This window comes from Protopterus annectens, chromosome 11.part0, assembly GCF_019279795.1.
Source record: "Protopterus annectens isolate FY-2018-M chromosome 11.part0, PAN1.0, whole genome shotgun sequence".
NCBI classification, from domain to species: Eukaryota; Metazoa; Chordata; order Ceratodontiformes; family Protopteridae; genus Protopterus; species Protopterus annectens.
Window position 1 is genome coordinate 681991646 of NC_056745.1, and position 23725 is coordinate 682015370.

General features: G+C 39.5%; 1 protein-coding gene across 1 annotated transcript in view; it reads left to right on the forward strand.

Annotated features, from left to right (window-relative positions):
• Positions 1 to 23725, forward strand: part of POLR3B (RNA polymerase III subunit B) — a gene marked incomplete in the record, with an annotated part of 1742661 nt that overhangs the window by 1300966 nt on the left and 417970 nt on the right. The window contains 1 exon segment of the mRNA XM_044088141.1: positions 13092 to 13209. Within this exon segment, the coding sequence (XP_043944076.1) occupies positions 13092 to 13209 (118 nt within the window).

The following is a 23725-nucleotide window of genomic DNA, read 5'->3' on the forward strand; positions in this document are numbered from 1 at the left end:
TTGGGCAGCCCTTGGCAGGGGATTATTTTAGTAAGGAATACTGCAACAGTGAAAAGGAAGTACATCTACTGTTGTGCTAATATTTTACACAACTGTACTTAGTGTGAGAAAGAAAAGCTATCATAAAGCTATCATAGTGTTTTCCTGCTGTGTTAATGTATCCTGTTAGGTTGGAAGTTGTCTATGTAGTTTGTGTATTTATGTAAACAATGTGGTAAAGTATTTGTAGTCTGTGGTGGTTTTAATGGTGAAATTGAAATGAAACTGGATGCAACTGTTTGCTCTAAAGGTTGATGCCCCTTTTTGGAAGATAACATATCAAGGTCAGAAGTGCGTTTAGTTTGGATTTTTAACTCCTACACGAATGTCCATATTTGCTATACAGTAAATGCTCAGTTAAGTGGCACCCATGGGGATTGGTAGATGCTGGATAACTGTAGTTTCTGGTTGCCTGAGAGTTACTATTAAAAATAGGCTAAAGGATAACAGTGTCCAAGATGCAGGAACCTTTACAAATGCACTCTATGAGCACCTACAAGGATGCATGGATCATGCCATCCCTAGCAAAACCAAGACTCACTCCTCTAAGAGAGGGAAACCAGTCTGGTAGACCCCTGCCATAAACAGGCTATACAATAGAAGGAAACGAGTTCAGAAAAAAAGCAAATCCCAAGAAGGAAAGACATCCCTGATCAGTATCAGTAAGACACTAAGGTCCCTCATAAAGTCATCCTAGGCTAACTTCAAAAGAAAAATAGCCAAGGATTCGAAAGATAACCACAGAGCCTTCTTTAGCTATGTCAAGAATCTAAGAGGCAACTCGCAGATATGCTCTGAGCTAGCGCAAAATAGCACAAAATATACTGAACCTATTGAAAATTGCCAACATCCTGGCAGATAGATTCAGTGCAAACTTCACCCCCAAAGGGGCCCACAACAATACCAGAAAAGTGTAGTGTCCTGGAAATCACAGATGCACAGGTGAAAACAGCCCTTTCAAAAGCCAAAAGCACAGCGTCAATGGGGCCAGATGGTATCCCAGGCTGCGTGTTGCACGAACTACAGAACGAACTAACCCCCCACCTAAACAAACTGTTCAACCTCAGCCTCTCCACAGGCTACGTGCCCATAGAATGGTGCACAGCAACGGTTATTCCGCTCCACAAAGGAGGGGCCACAACTGACCCTGGTAACTATCGCCCCATAAGCCTGACAAGCCTGGTCTGCAAGGCTATGGAGCGCATCATCATGGAACTCATTAACAAAGACATTGGGAACCTCCAAACACTTGACCCGACCCAGTTCGGCTTTGTTAAGGGCAGATCATGCCTAATAAACCTGGTTGACTTCTTCCAGACAGTCACCAAGGCCATAGATGAGGGGAAGGTGGTTCACACAGCCTACTTTGACCTCGCCAAGGCTTTTGACACCATTCCCCACTCAGGAATTATAGAAAAACTCACCAGCCTGAACATAAACCCCTACGTCACGAGTTAAATTGCCAACTGGCTTACAGACAGAACTCATACAGTAAGAATAGTGGGCTCCAGGTCTGACTCTAAACCAGTCACAAGTGGTGTCCCACAAGGCTCGGTCCTGGGACCCCTACTGTTCGGCATATACTTCTTAGAAGTACAGGCAAAGACAGGAGGACTATGGCTAACCAAGTTCGCCGATGACTGCAAATTGGGAGCCATAATTGACTCTCTGGCTGACACGGACATTCTCCAAAAGGGCCTTACTGAGTCGAACACTTGGTGTCAAAGTCATTGTCTCAAGCAAAATGCCAAAAAATGCATAGTCATCCCGTTTGGGAAAAACAAAACACCCATGAATTTACCACATAGGTGGCAACCCCCTTAGTACAGAAGAGGTAATAAGAGATCTGGGGACCCAGGTAGATAGTAATCTCTCCTTTGACAATCATATTGCCAAAGTAGTTAGGAAATCCTTTTATGTAGCCCATCTAATTACTAAAGGGTTCGCATCTAGAAATAGAGGTTATAGTGCCCCTCTACTCGTCACTCATCAGACCCATCATAGAGTACAATGCCTCATTTGGGATGTACCTCACAAGACACTTTCAACAGCTGGAAAGACCACAAAAGTACCTCACCAAGAGGATTACTGGCTTCAGATATATGTCCTATGCAGCCCGACTGGAAAAATTCCGGCTGTACTCAGTGGCATATCACTTATTCAGAGGTGATCTCTGCCTGACTTACAAAGCCATGTCCAACTCAGAATTGATGGACATGCTCCACCTAAAGAAATCCAAGTCACTGCGAGCCACTCGCTCTAGTGAGCTAAACCTCACCACAGCAATAAATAGAACATACTGGAGGGATAGATTCCTGTCACAGAGACTCCCCATGCTTTGGAACAAAATTCCTAATTACATTAAGCAGAGCTCCTCACTAACTCTCTTCAAGAGAAACTTTGATGAGTGGATGGGTACAGAAAATACACCCCTGGGATCACTTCATTGGCTCTTCTTGACAGATGCTCAGTTAATCAATGGGGTGGTGAAAGCTGACACACTCTGGCTAGGCTGATAAATGCCCTCGGGCAGATAGCCTAGTACATACCTATGAACCTATAATACTGTACCCTCTACTATTTGTTTGGTTTGACTTGTTCTCAGGTTGGGGGAGAGGGAATTTATTCATATCTTCCTTTTTAAAACTGTCAGCCTCTAAAACATAAGGTACGTTTCTGCAGATGGAAAACAGAAAGTGCAACACATGAAAATTGTACTGTATTTCTTCAGTATTTTTTTTGCTGATTGCTTCAGTTTCAGTTAACTGAAAGTTTACTGTAGTAAGATATGATATACCCGTGTTCTGGTAGACTGGACAGAAGTCATTTGGAGCTAACAAAAGCAAAAATGTAAGTTGGAAGCAATGGTTTAAAGTGAATGAGTAGAGCTGTGTTTGCATTACTTGATTTGATCTTAGCTTAAACCTACTAAACAACTGTAAAATTTTTGTTCTGCCCAATGTAGCCAATGTACTGTAATTCACTTGACTATTGCTATATACTGTATTCTTTGTCACTGCTGATGCTTGGAGCTTTTCTCCCCGGGCCTCTACTGAAAATGGGCATATATCCAGTTAGACTAGCCCAGTCAACAAATGTAAAATAAATAAATAAAATAATACTTGTTCAGCTAAAATGTTTCACATTTAAGCAGTTTAATCATGGTACTGAATGTCATGCATTCATTATATTAGTTATTTAATTCAAAGCAGTTTGTACATCCATCATTGAAACGTACATTCTGTGAATAGCACATATAGTGATGACCACACAGATTGTGCTGTAGACCGGGACCTGAACACAGTGTGGCTAGAGCTGTCAGTTTGAATGAGTTAGTGTTCTTAATTGTAGGTAACTTTTACTGTTCTAATATAATGGTGTCAGTGTTTTTGTATGTTTTTGTCCATTCCTTGCTTTCTGTCCGCTCTTCCTGGTGCTTGCCCCTCTGTGTGCTTCATTCAGCCTGTCTGACTTCTGGCAGGTCCCTTTGAAAAGGCCACCTGTCAGCACAGTTGGTGAATGACTTTGAGTATTACAGATGGGGGGGGGGTAATGAAAATCAGTATGACATTCTCATTTGTGGATAGGGAGGGCTGTCATCACTGTATATATTTATTTATTTTTTAATTTAACATTTGTTTACCAGGAAAGTCCAACTGGGACAGAGCCCATTTTTAGTGGAGGCTTGGGGAGAAATGCTCCAGACACGTCTTTGGAATGTACAGTGGATATAAAAAATGTACACACCCCTTTTAAAATGCCAGGTTTTTGTGATATTAAAAAATGAGACCACAATAAATCATTTCAAAACTTTTCCCACCTTTAATGTGGCCTATAACCTGTACAATTGAAAAACAAATCTGTTGGGGGGGGGGGAATAAAAAACGTACAATAAGCTGGTTGCATAAGTGTGCACACCCTTAAACTAATACTTTGTTAAAGCACCTTTTGATTTAATTACAGCATTCAGTCTTCTTGGGTGCACACCTGCCATCAATTAGAGACTCTGATTAGCCCCAAATAAAGTTCAGCTGTCCTAGTAGGATTTTCTTGACATGTACTCAGTTGCCTGCTACAGCAAAAGCCATGGTTCGCAGAGAGCTTACAAAGCATCAAAGGGATCTCATTGTTGAAAGTATCAGTCAGGAGAAGGGTACAAAAAAATTTCCACAGCATTGGATATACGATGGAACACTGTGAAGACAGTTATCAAAAAGTGGAGAAAATATGGGACAACAGTGACATTGCAAAGAACTGGACGCCCCTCCAAAATTGATGAAAACACAAGATGAAAACTGGTCAGGGAGGCTGCCAAGAGACCTACAGCAACACTGAAGTAGCTGCAGGAATTTCTGGCAAGTACTGGTTGTGTACTACATGTGACAGCAATCTCCCGTATTCTCCAGATGTCTGGACTGTGAGGTAGGGTTGCAAGATGGAAGCCTTTTCTTGCACAGAAAAACATCCAGGCCTGGCTAAAATTTGCAAACCAATACATCAAGACTCCCAAAAGGATGTGGGAAAATGTGTTAAGGTCTGATGAGACCAAGGTTAAACTTTTTGGCGCAAAAGCAACACTTTGCCACTTCACATCACCAAAAGAACACCATCCCCACGATGAAGCATGGTGATGGCAGTATCATGCTTTGCGGTTGCTTTTCTTCAGCTGGAACTGGGGCTTTAGTCAAGTTGGAGGTAATTATGAACAGTTCCAAATACCAGTCACTTTTGACCCAAAATCTTCAGGCGTCTGCTAGAAAGCTGAAGATGAAGAGGAATTTCACCTTTCAACATGACAATGATCCCAAGCATACATCCAAATCAACAAAAAAATGTCTTCACCAGAAGAAAATTGGAATGGCCCAGCCAGAGCCCAGACCTAAATCCAATAGAAAATCTGTGGGGTGACCTGAAAAGGGCTTCTGCACAAGAGATGCCCTTGCAATCTGACAGATTTGGAGCGCTTTTGCAAGGAAGAGTGGGCAGATATTGTCAAGTCAAGATGTGCCATGCTGATCGACTCCTACCCAAGAAGACTGAATGCTGTAATTAAATCAAAATGTGAGCAAAGTATTGGGTTAAGGGTGTGCACATTTATGCAACCAGCTCATTGTATATTTTTTATATTTTTCTCCTAACAGATTTGTTTGTTTTTCAATTGAATTTTACAGGTTATAGGTCACATTAAAAGTGGGAAAGATTTTGAAATGATTTATTTTGGACTTGTTTTTTTATATCAAAAAAACTGGCATTTTAACAGGGGTTTATACACTTTTTATATCCACTGTATATAGGATTAAAGTGTGCAGTTGTGTGACCCAAGGCACGCCTAATTACTGCTTCGTTGCAGTGGAGAACCACAAGTCTGTGCTAGCCTCCCCTTGGACTTGTTTACCCAATACTTCATCATCAACCCTCATTTTCGACATGGGATCAGGGTGTCATGTCAGCTGTTGCCTTTTCGTTCGATTCAGTGCTAAGTCCCTACTTTCAACAGTCAAGCCTGACTGACACGGGTCTTCTCACTCACAATCCAGCCATCTCTTTGCTGGACACCCTTGTTTCCTTTTGCCTTCTTCCTCTCTTTCCCAAATCTTGATCACCAGATTGTGTTCTGCTTTTCTTTACATATGCCTAAAACAGTGTAATCTGTCCTCTTTGACCGTGTCTGCAACTGGTGCTACTTTGGATTCTGCACTAATGTCCCCTTGTTTCTTCATCTGTCCCACAGTGTGCATCCTATCACCCATCACAGGCACTTGATGTCCATCACCTCTAGCTTCCTCATCTGCTCTATCTTAACTGCCCAGGTTTCTGTACCATGCAGTAGTACTGGATGCACCACGGTTTTATACGCCTTAGTTTGCAGCTTCTTTGGCATTCTTCTGTCATATACTTCTCCTGATACTCTGTGCCAGTTAGCTGCAGACCTTTTGATTCTAGCTTTTAATCTGCTCATTCAGATTTCCTTTCTCCCTAACCAGTCTACCAGATGCTTGAAGCTGTTAACCTTTTTCACTGTTTTCCCTTGTATCCCAATTCTTAGCTTCTTCTGATTTCCTCCATTTGCTGCCTTTTCAACTGTGTTATCTGTACTTAGTTTCATCCCATGTGCCTTCAGTTTTGCATTCCATTCCTCTATCCTTTTCTGAAGTTTTCTGACTGTAATGCCACATTGTCTGCAAACAGCAACTTTGTTGATCTGTCCCCTCAAATCTGTTTGCTGACGGGTCCATATTTAGCTACCGAAATTATAAAAAAAAATGTGAATGGCTAAACGAAAGAAAGGCAGCAAATATGAACATTACCGAACAAAACCTTCTTTGAAAATAAATTCAACTAAAAACAACCAGGAAGTAACTTAACTCATAAGGTAAGTAAATGAAGGGGAAACCTTTTAAATTTGCCATATTCCCCACTGTAGTGCGATCTCGGAGTTGGTGTATATGGTTCGGGGGATGTGGGAGGGGTGAAGCCTCCCCAATTTGGTTGGTTGTGCTTGTGATGATGGCCGACTGTGGCCATTCGATGAATTTATTTTCATAGATGTTTGGTAAATTTCGTTTGATATTTAGCTGTTTGCATTTTTTTTTTTTTTTTTAATTTCGATAGCTGAACATAGACCCTTTTCTGACTTAGTCCATTATCAGTATGAACAGCAGTGGGCTTAGAGCTGAACCCTGATCTACACACACTGGGAACCCCTCTTTGAGGCCAAATACTGTTCAGACTTGAATCACTGGGTCCTTGTACATAGTCTGCATTAATTCTACCAATGTTTCTGGGACTTTGAACCACAGCAGTACTTCTGAAACCAGTGATAGATTTGTCTCCTCTGTAAAAGAATTGCTGACAGGTATGTCATCATTCATTCTGCACACATCTCATAAATGACCCTAGGCAGTTTTCAAGCTTAAATTGACAGCAGTGCAGTTGAATAGCTGTCCACTGCCAGGTTACCCTTAATAGTCCTTATCATGACACTACTTTTATATATAGATATATGTGTGTTTGTATGTTTCATAGTTTGGTACTAGGCTATCTGCCCTGGGGCATTTATAAGCCTAGCCATAGTGATGTGGCTTTCGCCACCCCATGTAATGGTACAAAAGTGTACAGTATAGATTTAGAATACTGTGCCTCTGTCTAGTAGTGACACAGTGAAGACCCCCTTACATAATAGAATTAGTTTACTGTGCCACTGTCTAGTAGTGACACAGAGATGACCCCTGGGGTAAACCTACGATCTCCCATCCACTCATCAAGATTTCTCTTGAAGAGAGTCGGTGAGGGGCTCTGCCTAACATGAACTGGGATTCTGTTCCAGAGTATGGGAAGCCTCTGAGTTATGAATCTGTCCCTCCAACATGTCCTATTCATATTTGTGCTGAGGTTTAAATCTTTAGCTCTCGTGGTTGTGATGGATTTGGAGTTTTTGAGGTGGAGCATGTCCATCAATTCCTGATTGGACATGGCCTTGTACGTCAGGCACAGATCACCTCTGAGCAGGCGGTATGCTACTGAATAGAGCTGGAGTTTCTTTAGTCTGGCAGCATATGACATATGTTGGAGACCCTTGATCCTCTTGATGAGGTACTTTTGGGGTCTCTCTAGCTGTTGCAAGTGCCGGGTGAGGTACATACCAAATGGGGCATTGTACTCAATCATGGGCCTGATAAGGGAGGAGTATAGGGGTACAATGACCTCCTTTGATCTGGATGTGAATCCCTTCATGATAAGGTGGGCAAGGTGGAAAGTCTTTCTAACCACTTTGACAACGTGGGTGTCAAATGAGAGGTCACTATCCACTTGGGTCCTCAGGTCTCTGATTACTTTTTCCGTACTCAGTGGGTTACTGTCTATGTGATAATTTGTGGGTACTTTGTTTTTCCCAAAGGGGATGACTATACATTTTTTGGCATTTAGGTTAAGGCCATGACTCCGGCACCAGTTGTCCGTTTCAGTGAGGCCTTTCTGTAGGATGTATGTGTCAGCTGGTGTATCGACTATGGCGCCTAGTTTGCAGTCATCTGCGAACTTTGTCAGCCATAACCCTCCCATGTTTGCTTTCACATCTGAGAAATAAATGCCGAACAAGAGGGGTCCCAGGACAGAGCCCTGTTGGACACCACTTGTGACTGGCTTTGAGTCTGACATGGCTCCAGCGATTTTGACTTTATGGGTTCTATCCTTTTGCCAGTTTGCCACCCATCTTGTGACATATGGATTTACATTTAAGCTGTTTAGCTTGTCTATGATACCAGAGTGGGGTATTGTGTCGAAAGCTTTAGCCAAGTCCAGGTAGGCTGTATGGACTGCTTTGCCCTAGTCAATGGCTCTAGTGACTGTTTCGAAAGTCAACCAGGCTCAAAAGGCAGGATCTGCCCTTTACAAAGCCGAACTGGGTGGGATCAAGTGTCTGTAAGTCCCCAATGTCTCTGTTTATGAGTTCCATAATGATTCTTTCCATAGCTTTGCAGACCAGGCTGGTTAAGCTTATGGGGCGGTAGTTACCAGGGTCTGTAGAGGTGCCTCCTTTGTGGAGTGGGACTACTGTTGCTGTACGCCAGTGTTCAGGTACATATCCTGTAGTAAGGCTAAGGTTAAATAGCATTTTTACGTGCGGGTTTAGCTCTTCTTGGAGTTCACGTAGCACGCAACCCGGGATACCATCAGGTCCCATTGATGCTGTGTTTTTAGCTTTGCTGAGGGCGGTTCTCACCTGGACATCTGAGATGACAGGGAGGTTACATTCAGCTGGGATAAGTATTTCTTCTTTTGGGGGTGAGGGAGGGGAGAAATTTGCACTGAACCTGTCTGCCAGAATGTTGGCAATATCTGTGGGTTCAGTGTATTTTTTGTCATTGTGAACCAACTCTGAACATATCTGAGGGTTTCCGCCCAGGTTTCTAACATAGCTGAAGAAGGCCTTGTGGTTATCTTTAGTGTCCATAGCGATTTTTCTCTCAAAGTTGGCCTTGGATGTTTTTATGAGAGAACGTAGCTTTCTACTAGTGCTGATCAGAGATGCCTTCTCTTTATGGGATTTTGCTCTGTCATGCAGTAGCTTCCTTCTTTTGTTATACAATTTGTTTATGGCTGGGGTCCACCAGACAGGATGCCTGCCCTTGGTGGAGAGGGTCTTGGTTTTATTTGGGATTGCATGATCCATGAATTTTTGGAGATGTCCGTAGAAAGCATTTGTGAAGGATTCTGCATTGTGGGATGTGGTTTCCACTGGCCCAGTGGGCTTAAAGGATACCATCGCAGTTTTAAGAAGTGTAAAGTCGGCTTTTGAGAAGTTTTTCACTGTAGTCTTTTGTGTTGGGGGTGGAGGTGGGATATGTATATCCAGGGTGATTAGGTTGTGGTCAGATCTCACTAGTGAGGGGTATACTTCCGGTGTGGAGCACCTTGTCCCCATGTTTGTGATGATCAGGTCTAGTGTATTATCTCCCCTTGTGGGAGAGGTGACTAGCTGTTCCATTGCATTTGAATTTATGAATTCCAGGAACCTTTGGGCTAGGGTGTTTGAGCTAGAATAATGCACCCAGTCTATGTTAGGGTAGTTGAAGTCTCCCAATATGATGGTGTTTGGTGAGACATTCATATCCTCCAATGTCTTCAGGAAGGCTGAGTGGGGTTCCTGAGATTGGGAGGGTGGTCTGTAACATGCTACCAGTTGTATAGCAGTTTTGCCTACGGTTAGTTGCACCTGGATGGTCTCTGATGCTTCATGTGTTGCCACTAACCTGGAGGTGTGGGTGTCCTTGATGAATATGGACACTCCCCTCCCTTTTTGTTTTGGCCCGAGTTTTGGGGCCGAAAAGCATGATACGAGGTATAGCCTGGTAGCGCTGGGGTGCTCTCAGGAGCCTTGAACCAGGTTTCAGTTACTGCACAGACATCGATGTTCTCCATACTGAGGAGTGCTTGAGAGCCTGCATCTTGAGATTTAGACTTCTGGCATTGAGCAGCATTACCCTTAATTTTTTCCATTTTGTTTTCTAAGGAGGTGGGTTTGTCTTTTGAGCCTTGCCTAAAAGGCACTATGGGGAGGCAAGAGCCTTAGCCAATATCCGGAAGCCCAGTGGTGACAGATGCAAGCCGTCCTTGCGAAGCAGCGTGGCTTGTCCAGCATGTCATCCCAAGCAGACAGACATTGGATCCCCCTAGAATGACACCAGTATTTGAGCCAATTATTAAAGCTGATCATCTTGTCTTTGTATTGTGGCATCATTCTTGGTGAGGGCAAGATGCTGCTCAGGGTCAGGGTCATACCAGCCTGGGCTACATAATCAGAGAGCTCCTCTATGTCTCTTTTCATGTAGTCCAGGGAGGTACGTCTCAGGTCATTCACGCCGGCATGGACAATGACGGAGTCATATTTGTACTTGCTTTGGAGTGACCTGAGTGCGTGTGTTATGTGGCAGATCCTAGCTCCCAATAAGCACCTCAACATTACCCTCTCCTTGTTCAGCCTGGTAAGCGGAACGTCAGTGTGTCTGACTATAGAGTCACCTATTACTAGTGTATCAGGCATGGTGTTTGGCCTTAAGGGCTGTGATTGTTTGACACACTGATTTATTGAAGTATGTGTTGCATGTGTTATGTTTTGAGGTGGTGGATTTTTGGGTGTCTGCTTTGGGAGCCTCTGTTGTTTTGGTAAGTTTTTTTGTTAGAGCCTCCAAGTATGTCTTTGTGTTATTATGTGTTTGGTTTGCAGTTGTGGTAGGTCTATGTGGGACTGGGTTTGGTGTGTGTGTGGTTACCTTCTCCTCCTGTCTGGTCTTGCCAGTCCTGAGTTGAGAGAGTTCAGCCTCCAATTTGGCTATATAGTTGCATCTCTCACATGTAATTGTGTTTGTTGGGAGGAGGAGATGGTTGTCTGTGTACATGAGACAATTATAGCATTGTCTCAAGATTCCCAGATTAACCAGCTGAACCGGAGAGGATGCTAGTAATCTACTGCTCGACATGCTAGAATATTATAAGGGAGTGCTGTGCCTTTAAGGGAAGTGGGTACTCACAGGGAAGGGAATGTATTTTACCTTCTGAGAAATGCTTTATCAAATTTGGTGCTGCTTTTTAGTAAACATTGATTCTGCATTTCTAGTCCTTGACTGCTGGGTTTCTTTGTTTTGTTAAGGTATGTGTGTGTGATATGTGTGTGTATGTATGTATGTATATATATATATATATATATATATATATATATATATATAGGGTTTATATTAAATCACCGAACGCTTAAAAAAAGAGAATGGTGATCGACCCTATGTAAGCGAAAGCTTACAATGTCGAAGTGTCGGAACAGCGATTTAAAAAAAATTGCTGTTCCAACAAAAAAATAAAAATGAATTTCAAACATTACATTAAGTGGGGGGCTTCACCCCCCCCTACTTAAATATACCAACTCCGAGACCGCAGTACAGTGCCAAAAACGGCAAAGTACCGAAGCAGCCAAGCAAATTCTTTCCCAGGGAAAGAATTCGCTTAACAGAAGCTTAGATATTTTTCGTTTTCTGCCTTTTAAGTCTGACCAAGACGCATTCGAAAGAATGCGTCTTCGGTCTTCTAATATATATATATATATATATATATATATATATATATATATATACATATATATATATATATATATATATATATATATATATATATATATATATATTTATAGGTCTACTTCAAAACATTGAAATCTCCTAACACTGAACTTCAAAACACTGAGAATATAACATTGAAAACCCAAAACACTGACATCTTGCATCATTAGATTTAAAACTACAACGCACATGTAAATAACATCCCTTCCACCTATAGCACCACCAAACTAAGAAACACACTTTTTACTATGTTTCTGCACCCCCTGTGTGAGGGGCTCTGCCTCCCACACCCCCCATAAATTTAATATACTAACTCCAAGATCGCACTACAGTGGAAACAAGTTAATTTCCTAACCTCACTGTATCGAACTCACCATATAGAATGTAAACATAATCACTAAATCACTTACCTGTATGGCCTAAAAACACGTACAGATTGGCAAAATAAACACTTTTTTCCCCTTCTCACTTCTCAGAACACTAACTTAACTTCCGTGAAAGCAGCACATCCATATGTTTACATTCTGTATGGTGATCATGTTACAGTGGGGTTAGAAAACTAACTTATTTCCACTATAGTGCGATGTAGGAGTTGGTATATTTAATTTACAGGAGTTGTAGGTGGCAGAGCCCTCCACATGGGAGTGCAGAAACATAGTAAAAAGTGTGTTTCTTAGTTTGGTGTTATAGGTGAAGGGATGTTATTAACATGTGTGTTGTAGTTTTCTGTTATAATGGATACTTTCAGTGTTCTGAGTTTTCATTGCTTTGGGCTTTCAGTGTTTTGGGTTTTTGATGTTATGGTGTTAGTGTTTTGAATTTCATGTCAAGCAGAGCGCCTCTTTGGTCCTCTTCAAAAGGAACCTTGATGATTGGAATGGAGATAGGAAATTCACCCCGGGGATCACTTCAGTCGCCCTGCTAGACAGGGGTCCAGGGAAGTAAATACTGTGGGAAGAAATAGCCAGGGAATTGTTATGGCTAGGCTTGTATAGGCCCTAGGGCTAATAGCCTAGTACCAACCTATGAACCTATAATGTTATGAGATTTCAATGTTTTGAAGTAGACCTCTATATATATATATATATATATATATATATATATATATAATCTATACACACACACAAACACACACACACACACATGTACAATATATATGGTGGTAAAATATAAAATGTGTGTGCATGAGTTTGTTGCAGTATAATATGGGAACTTTTAAACTTACAACTAACTAATTTTTGCATTGGAAAATGATCTTTGAGTTTCTGTCAGGACAGACAGACATTATGCATATTAGTTAACAAGAGAAGCTTGGCCTGAATCAAACAAATTCAGAGTTTGAATATAAAGCTTTATTCTTGTAATTTAGCACTGCTTTGTTATTGTAGCTTTTTAAATGTGCGTAAAACCATATTCTAGTAAATTGATTTGCTTTTTTACTATAAGGTGAAAAGGTGGAAAACAAGCAGGTTCTTGTGAACAAATCTATGCCTACCGTTACCCAGACACCTCTAGAAGGAGCCGCCCAAATGCAGCAACCACAGTACAGAGATGTTCCTATCACGTAAGTTGTGCATTTGTGGCATAGCAATATTTAATCCTGGAAGATGTTTTCTTAGTACAAGAAAAAAGGCTGAAAACATAACTTTCCCACTGCTGTCTGTTTAGTTAGAGATGTTTATTAACAGAATGTGACATAATCCTAAAAAGACCCCTTTCAGACATGACCTGATAGTAAGTAGGGACATTTAAAATAAAAGCTAGGTAATAATTTGTATAAACAGAGCAGATAAAGCAGAAATTGCACAACATCCAAAAACTTGCAGTAATACAGATTGGTATTAGTGTAGAAGTTTAGCATCTACTACAGTACTAAAAGATATCCTTGTGTATTAAACATGAACATTGTCAGGACGGCATCAGTCCAGAGGTTAGTTATAACGGGTTAAGCAGTGCAATATAAAAATTGCCAATAGGCACATTAAGTATTCAGTTTAATGACCTTTAGTAGTACTTCTCCAGCAGTAGTAGTGCATTAGGTGAATGTTTAGTGCGCACTAAATTACACAGTTTAAGTAATGCTAATTTGGATGTAAGGGTGTTGAGGCAGTTCGTGGTAGATATGTTCTTTTTATTTATGTTCTATGCCTAAGGTGGTGAAGGATGTATGATCTGGAGTATGTTTAGTGATTTTAACGTCTAATGTCAGATTGCAGTACAGAGTATAGACAGAATAGAACAAAGTTTGTTTTTTTAACAAGAAACACCTTTATTAAGTTATTATGTATGACACAGGCAATCATAGATTTATGTAAATGCAAAAAAAACATGTTGACATAATTTTAGTTGCAAACGTTATACTTCACTTATCTATCCAGTCATTGTCAGTCAGACATTACATACCTCATTCAAATCCTTCCTTCTTTTAAACCTTGCTACTCCTTTGCATGTATTATTCCCACAGTTCCCATTTTTTTCGATGCAATTTGCTTCTATCCTTTTCTAAAGATCACAGTTCAGTTTTATCTCTGTTACTATATTCACTACTTCTAGTAAAGTTAGTTTAGACTTTGATTTTCATTTTCTAGTAAATGCTTTTGTGGCAGCCACCATAATTAAACTCAGCAAGGTCTTACTATGTCTAGGCAATTCTGATTCTGTATCATAGCTCAAAAAAAAAAAATCCTTAGCTACAGCAATTTCCTCACCTAGTATCTCTGACAGAGCAGTTTGCAGGGAATCTTTAGTCTGTCAACTCATTACACTCCCAGAAAATACATTCCCAATTGCCTCTTTCTTCCATCACACCGCCAACATTTGCTGTCTACCTGAGGAAAAATTCTTTGGAGTCTACTTGGAATATAAAAATAGCTATGTAAACACCTCCAAGCAAAGATCCTAAATGTTCTAGACTTAGTTGCATATTTGAGAGACATATATATATCTCCATCGTTGCTCCTAAACTCCCAGCTTACTCTGTCAGATGCTTTCTCTGCATCAGGACCCACCAACAGCAGTGGTATTTTCTTACATTCAGCTTCCCTCTGGATCACCAATGTTCTGTTAATGTTGTCAAATATTTGCCTTCCCTCCACAAAACCACATTGGTATAGATCTATCAATTTTGGCATCACTTTGTCATCCTTTTAGCCATTATTGACATAAACACTTTATAATCATGATTTAGGATTGAAATGGGCATGTTAAAGCTGGATTAGGTATTAGAGCCATCACCGCTTTCTTCCAGGATGTTGATGCTTCTGCTTCTCTTAAAATGCCATTAAACAAAACTTTTCAGAACTTTATCATTTTTTTCCCTCCTAGCTTCCAGACTTTCACAGGAATACCATCTATTTCTGGGGACATTCCTGTAGATTGGCTATACATCACCATTTTTATCTTCTATCCTCCTATTTTGTTAGTAATTGAGCCTCATTTACCTTTAACCTTGGTATATTTAATTCGTCCATAAACATTTGCATTTGTACCTTTTTGTGATCTCCATACTCCTCTGCTCTATAAAGCCTTTCGTAAAATTTCCCCAGTATTTCTAGCACCTCCACAAGATCTCGTATCATCTTCCTTTAATATAGGCTCCGTAAGCTTGGCAACAACCCCTTCTACTTTGTTGCTTGGGTTATTGTGCTAAATTGTTTGCTCTGATGTTATCTAAAAACAGTTGCATAATAGCAATTTTAATAAACTTGTGCATATTGAGGTAATCATTTATTTTCACTTAGCATTCTGCAATTACTTCTCATCTGTGAGCTACCTTCTATTCTGTAATATTTTAACATTTGTCAGTCCCTCTAAATAATTCTTGTTACTTGTTAACCTTATCTCTTATTTCCACCCTATTTTTAAACAACACTTTAATTTGATCCAACTCTCTGTAGCTATATTATCAGAAGACCAAGAAAACCGAAAAACTACTACAAATCAAAAGAAAAACGAGTTGAATGTTAGGAGAGAGCTGAAATAAGCAAATACGAATAACGTAATGCTAAAGCAACTAAAAACTTTCTTTTGATTTTTAGTAGTTTTTCGGTTTTCTTGTTTTTTTTGTTGGATATCATGGCGAGTGGGAGTGGAGATGGGGAAAGCGGTTCGCAACTACTGTTTCCATCAACATCTGAGGAATTTAATGCTACTATGGGTCACAGTCATAACAGCAACTCCAACGAAGCGAATGCTGTTGGGAATTTAACCATATTGGTAAACATGCTTTTTGGGAAAGTTGAGGCACTTCCCAGAAGTTTGAGCAAGGTACAAGAATGGTTAATACCTCCAGTATGGCAGAAACATCAAATCAAGGACTTAATTTACCCTGTTCTCATAATAGAAGTGCAAGTCCGAGTACCAACAATGTGCAGCCTTGTTTACCTTCAGGAAGTATTAGGGAAGGGACACAGGAAGTTATCATTGCTCCCAGACAAGAAGTGAATGTAGTAGGGGAGCATACTGCTGGTAACAATGTTTCTAATGCTGTCAATAGCATCCCAAGCATGGCTGGTTTTCTGGATCATAATAACTTCTTTATTCACACAGTGAATGACCAAAATGGAGCCAACCAACGTTGTGATGGGAGTAATACAACTGATTTGCTTAATGCATTTGACCAAAAACGTTTTAAATGTCGCAAACTGCAGCTTGAAGTTGCCTATCTAACTGAATGTTTAGACAAGAAAATCATTCCCAAAGGGCTTAGACAGGCAAGCAGCTGAATTCATTAAAACTTTGGTTAATTTTTATAATACTGAAATTGCTACTTTTAAAACTGAACTTGAAATAATGGAACATTCTATTTGTGGGGATCACAACTTTGAACAGTATAAATATGACTACTGCAGAATTTATTCAAGTATTGATGCTACCATTAACAAATTGTTAGCCACCAAAAAGAAAAAAATTGACACAGAGATGTACAGGCTTATGTCCATAACAAGGCATACCCTGCCCCCCCCCCCAGTCACCCACATGAATGGTATTCAAGATTATATGGGTTCTAGACCTGATTTTGTACCTAACAACAATGGTCCCAATAACTCCTTTCACCATAATGCTCATCTGGAAGAACCTTTACGTAGAAGTGAAAGAATAAGAAATAACCAAACACAACTTAACCAGCAGCAGTTGAATGATGTTAATGGCTCTAGTTCAACTGCTAACAACCAGGTTTTTCAAGTGGACAGGGATTCAAACCACAACAACCAGAACAATCAATCGAACCTGAGACAGCAAGGGAATTGGAAGAACAATCGGAGGAACAAGAGGAGGAGATAACACCAATTGCACCTAATGAACCAGAAATTTTATTGAGCACACACAGTGACTTTAAAATTTTCAACTATACTGCTTTAACTGTAGATCAAAATATGGTCGATTTCTTTGCTAAAGGTCTTTCCTTTGTCCCCCATCAAAAAACTAATTTTGTAAAAATGATAGTTGATCTTAAAATGTATGTGCGCAAATTGAATTTAGCGGTTCTGATGGGGACCAATTCTACACTTGTGAACTCTCTGAGTTTCTAGTTTGTTTAACCCCCCACTTGTACCCACATTAATGTCCTTTGAAAAAATGTGTGAGATAGATTTAAGGAGACTATCAGATAATGATACGCATGTTAGATTAATGCACACTAACATTATTTCTGAGGACAAACAATACATCGACTTGATACACAATTGTGGTATTAGAGTTATGAAGCCAGACAAGGGAGGGGGCATGGTGTTTATGAATCAGTCTAACTATATTAGTAAGATGCGTGAACACATGGATTCTGAGGTATATACCCCTGCTAGTTTACATCAGGTTAATACTGCATACAGGCACATTAGAACTGCTCTTGACGATTTATTTCTGGAAGGGTCTATTGACATAGACACCTTTCAGTATCTTTCTATGGCAGCACCTAGAATTCCTAGTATTTTTGGGACTCCAAAACTACACAAGGATATCAGGAACCCCCCTTTTAGACCCATTGTTGATGGTAGGGGTTCGATTACTTTTGCTTGTGCTAAATTGGTAGATAGTATTCTTAAACCACTTATTATCCAGGAGTTACAAATATGTCGTGATTCATGGAGTTTCCTGGATAATATTAACAACTTGGAGTATAAGGACAACAACATTTTTGTTACGATCGATGTAAAAGATCTATACACAGTCATCCCCCACCAATTGGGTATAGAATGGGTGAGAGAATTTATGTTGTCCAAGAATGTAGAGCATGATAAAATATGTCTGGTTGAAACACTTTTGGATCTGATTCTTTCTAATAACTATATTATGTTTGACAAGAATATATTTTTACAAAATAAAGGAGTAGCCATGGGGTCCCCATGTGGTGCCAGTTTCGCCAACAGTGTCATGGCATATTGGGAACATAATTTTTTGTTCCCTGATGGTGTTTTTCAGGAAAATGTACTATGGTACACTAGATACCAAGACGACATGTGTCTGGTATGGCAAGGTGACATCAAACTGATCGAAGGATTCATACAACATATTACCAACAAAACCAATTTTCTTGAATTCACTTATCAAGTAGGGGTAGATAGCATAACATATCTTGATGTACAACTGATTAATGACAGGTATAACAAGCAGTATAAAGCTACCATTTATAGGAAACCTACCTACTCCAATGCCTTCCTGCACTATACTAGTGAACATCCATATCACCAGAAAAGGGCAGTTGTTAAAGGCCAGTTGGTGAGAGCTGCACGGATGGTTACTGAAGATGTTGACTTTGACTTAGAATGTAACAAGATGAAGTCCATGTTCACAAGTAGGGGGTATCCTATCAAATTATTTTTAGAAACACTTACAGAAGTTAAAGATAAGAGATCCACAGGTTGGTTTAAACCTATTTTAACTAGTAGAGCATATAAGGATGGTTTTACTACCAATACTAATCTAATTACACGACAGCATGACAAAAACGATGACAGTGTCACGTTATTACATCTCAGTTTCCCATCTACTTTTTCAGCTGACACGGCAAGAGTCAAAGAGATTTTTATAAAAAATTGGGCATTAATTTTGGAAGAACCGTCCATTTGCACTAAGCTAGGTATCAGACCCCGCTTCACTTTTAGAAGGGGTTTTAACCTTAAAAATCTGTTGGAAAGGCATAAGAATGAGCATCTAGGTACGAACAAGTGGGTACATAAAGGTATGCGTAAATGTGGGCATTGCACCACAGTGTAAACACATTCAAGTGACTACTGACATCAATATTAATAACAAACACTACACAATAAATGGCTCCTTTAATTGTGAGTCCAAAACTGTAGTATATGCAGCTTACTGTCAGGTTTGTCCCTCATTTTATATAGGTAAGACCGAGCGGAAACTAAAATAAAGAATATACGAGCATTTTTATGCTGTTAGTAAAGGTGATGTTAACAATGCTCTTGCTCGGCATATTTTACAATTTCCAACACATGAGTTTTTATTTTTGGTTGTACACCAAACACTTTTAGACCCGAGAGGGGGGCCTTGGCAACTTTTATTAGAACAAAATGAGTTGTATTGGAAAATCAAAACGGCTGCATACATTTTCCCTGGTTTAAATGAATTTGTGTCCATTAAAAGCGTGTTAAAATTAAAAGCTTTAAATAGATAACATATTAATTTTGCATAAAAGATTTTGAATTTGATACTGTACCTTTTTGTTGATTAAGTTTGAAACATAGTAACATTTACAGTTTCATATATATAAAAATATGGACTTTGTTTTTGGTCATATATTCAGTATTATTATGATCAAATTTTAGTTTTTAACCAGCATGCAATTAATTATTTTTTTACAAATTACAATATATTTTTTATGTCTATATTTAGCTAAATATCTTCGTTCTTACAGTGAATTCATGTCATTATCACATATTATACATTTTCAGTTTTGCCCTAGTAGCTTTTTAAAATGTGATTTTTCAGTATAACATTTACACATGTTATACATATATATTTAATGTTATTTATAAATTGAGTATTATGTACTTAACATTGTAACATTTTTGAGCAGGTTTCATACTGTTTAAATATTGTACTTTTATCTGGTTTTATTTTTATTGGTTGATTGAATGACTAATTGATAATTAACTATAAGCTATATAAGCATCAGTTTTATGTTGTTCTGGGTCTGAAGAAGGCGGAATATTTTTACCACTGAAAGCGCTTACCATATTAAAGTTTTTAGTTGCTTTAGCATTACGTTATTCGTATTTGCTTATTTCAGCTTTCTCCTACCATTCAACTCGTTTTTCTTTTGATTTTTATATTATCAGAAAAAAATGCTGTCTTCTCTAATAATTCTCCAAACATTTCCACTACTCATTCCTTAAATTCCTCTCTTTTCAGCAGATTAGGTGGGAAAGCACCAGTGTCTCATTTTTATTTCATTACTCTGCATTTTTTTTAGTTCTTATTGGAGCATGATATGAAATAGTTATTGGATGCATGTCAAAACTTTAAATTAAATGCACGTTTCTGTGAAATTCAAGTTCTGTCTAGGCAGTCCCAGTTTTTGTATCTTACGCCAAATGCTTTTCATAAAAAAAAAATCTATCCTCCTTTGTTGTATTTTCCATTCTAGGCCCCCAGACATATCTTTACTGCTGCAAATCAAATTCCAGTCCGTACCTGTAAGTAATATTTCCTGCTGAAAACTGATCATTTCTCCCAGAATTTTCTTTTCCATTTTAGCAGTTTTAGGTGGAATATAAATATATACTCATGTAATCCTCCTCCCCTTGCCAGTAGCCCCTTAGTACTACAAGTCTATGATTATTATCTTTTTATCCTCGTCTATCACTATTGGAGCTCCTCTAGCAATTAGTATAAGTACTCCTCTTTTCCTTTGTCCCACATATTCCGCTGAATAACCATCTTGAAAACTTTTTATCAAATTCACATGTTCAGTTCATTCCAAATGAGTCTCCTGTAGCATAGCTATTTGCACTCTACATTTTTAATATAGTTCACTACTTTCTTTTTTTTATATATCTGTGAGAATATTAAATTTAAAGATAAAATAAAAAGCATCATTATGTTCAAAAGTTGTTATTCCTACCTAATATTTGTAACAGCTTCTTTAAGTATCTAGTTCAGCTTTTGTGTTGCGTGCACACACTAATGTTTGGCAGGTTGATCTTTTATACAGTTGTTTCTTATCAAATCCATATGAGCGTATGTCACATCTTGAAAAACATTTTGTTTTATTGAAAGCCCTCAAACAAAAATAAAACAGATATAGCCCTAATACACCCCTAAAACCTATTAACTTAATTCTGTCACACAAAATTGTGTACATCTTCAAATATTGAAGTTTTACCCTGCTAATACAAACAGTTGTCCCATACTGCCAGCTACGCTCACAGACTTGGGTTAACCTAAAAAGAAGGTTAGCCATGCTAGGACACATGGTACAGTCTGTGCTTCTACTAAGTGGTGTCTGGTTTTGTCTCATCTTTATTGCTGTCCCAGAATGGGAAAACACTTGAATGCTTTCAGAAAATGCTGTCTCCTAGCCATTGAAAGAAAGAAGTATTCTATTTTTATTGCTCTTTATCAGATTGTCTCCATGGAGACATGAGAACCAGATACAGAGTAGCTTCTACAAGCATTTATTTATTTGTTAGAGGAAAGCTTTATTATATTCAATGTTCTTTTTTATTTATTTGCTTTTTCTTAAAACTTGTTACTAGATCAAACCAAGGAACTTAATCCTGTCATTCCCCTATGCAAGAATGAGAAAAGGCGCATACATTTTTCTTGTATCATACTCTCTTGACCAGACTTTTCATCTTTTTTTTTACATTGCAGTGCCTGCATTTCTTAAAACTGAACAAGGGGAAGAGAAAAGAAGAGATAAAACAGGGGCAACTGTTTACTTTAGTATCCCCATTACATTTGAAAATAACTTAAAAACTTTACTTTATACCATGAAGATTATGTTATGTACTATAAAAATATTATTGTTATAAGAACAATATTTTGTTTCACTTAGTTAATTCTTTCCTTTCTCTTCCTCTATCCTAAGTCTTATAGATTCATAGGTAGGTACTAGGCTATCGGCCCAAGGGCCTAAGTATGCCTAGCCAACAAGGTTCCCTTTTTTACGCCACCCAAGAAAGTTATTTTCCTGTGTCCCTGTCGAGCAGAGCCACAGAAGGGATCCCCGGGGTGTATTTCCTATTTCCCATCCACTCATCAAGATTTTTCTTAAAGAGTGCTAATGAGGAACTTTGCTTGATATAGATGGGTAGCTTGTTCCAGAGTATGGGACGTCTCCGGAACTGGAATCTATCCCTCCAGCATGTCCTGTTTATTGTGGTGACAAGGTTTAGGTCCCTAGAGCATGTAGTTTGGAGGGATTGGGATTTCTTTAGGTGTAGCATGTCCAACAGCTCTGGGTTTGACTTAGCTTTATATGTTAGGCAGAGATCACCTCGGAGTAGGCGGTATGCTATGGAGTAAAGCTGGAGTTTTTTGAGATGGTCAGTGTAGGGCGTCTGTTTGAGGCTAGTATTCCTCTTTGTGAGGTACTTTTGTGGCCTTTCCAAAAGAGGCATTGTACTCTGTAATGGGTCTAATGAGTGTCGATTAGAAGGGAACAATGACCTCTTTTTTCCGGATGAGAACCCTTTTGTGATGAGGTTGCCACATAGAAGGATTTTCTGACTACTGTGGCAATGTAATTATCAAAGGAGAGACTACTGTCCACCTGGGTCTCAAGGTCTCATCACACATTTGGCGTTAAGTAGATTACCGCCTATGTGGTAGGTCATGGGTAGAGATTTTACCAAAGTGGATAACAATGTACTTTTTGGCATTGAGATTGACGCCATGGCTCTGACACCAGGCATCTGTCTCAGTGAGGCTCTTCTGTAGGATGTCCACATCATTTGGGGACTCGACTAAGACTCCTAGTTTGCAGTTATCTGTGAAGTTTGTTAGCCAAAGGCCTTCTGTGTTAGCCTGTACTTCAGAGAAGTGGATACCAAACAGGAGAGGTCCCAGGACTGAACCCTGTGGTACTTCACTTTTCACTGGTTTGAAGTCTGCAACTTTTTACAGTGTGTGTTCTGTCAGTGAGCCAGTTGGCAACCCATCTTGTGACATAGGGATTTATACCTAGTTTAGTGAGTTTAGCTATAATTCCAGAATGGGGGATGGTGTCGAAAGCCTTGGTGAGGTCAAGATAGACTGTGTGAACCACTTTACCCTCGTGTATGGCTTTGGTGACTGCCTCAAAGAAGTCATTCAGGATCAGGAGGCATGATCTGCTTTTCACAAACCCGAACTGGGTGGGGTTCAGAGTTTGGAGGTTACCACTGTCTTTGTTTGAGTTCCATGATGATACGTTCCATGGCCTTACAGACCAGGCTTGTCAGGCTAATAGGGCATTAGTTCCTGGGATCAGTGGTGACTCCCCTTATGTGGAGTGGGATAACTGTTGCTGTGTGCCATTCAGTGGGCACAAAGCCTGATGTGAGGCTATGATGGAATATGGTGCTTAGGTGGGGAACCAGTTCGTTCTGAATTTCATATAAAACGCAGCCTGGGATATTGTCTGGTCCCATGGATGCTGTGTTTTTGGCTTTAGAGAGAGAGCAGCTTTTACCTGCGTAGTTATGATTACAAGGACTCTGCATTTTTCCTGTATAAATATGGGCCTTTTAGGGGGGGGGGGGAGTTAGCACTGAACCTATCTGCCAGGATGTTGGCAATATCAGTTGGTTCTGTAATGTTTGTGCTGTAACTCAGAGCACATGTGGGTGTTGCCATTGAGATTCTTGACATAGCTATAGAATACTTTGTGATTGTCCCTAGAATCAGTGGTGATTTTGTTTTCATAGCTAGCTTTGGAGGATCTTATAAGGGATCTCAGCTTCTTACTGGGGCTGTCCAGGGAGCTCCTTCATTCATGGGATGTTACTCTCATTTGCAACAGTTTCTTCCTTCTGTTATAGAGTTTGTTTATGGCAGGGAACCACCAGATTAGCTTCTTTTTTTTGGAGGATAACGTCTTTGTTCAGTTTAGGATAGCACCATCCATGCACTCGTATAAG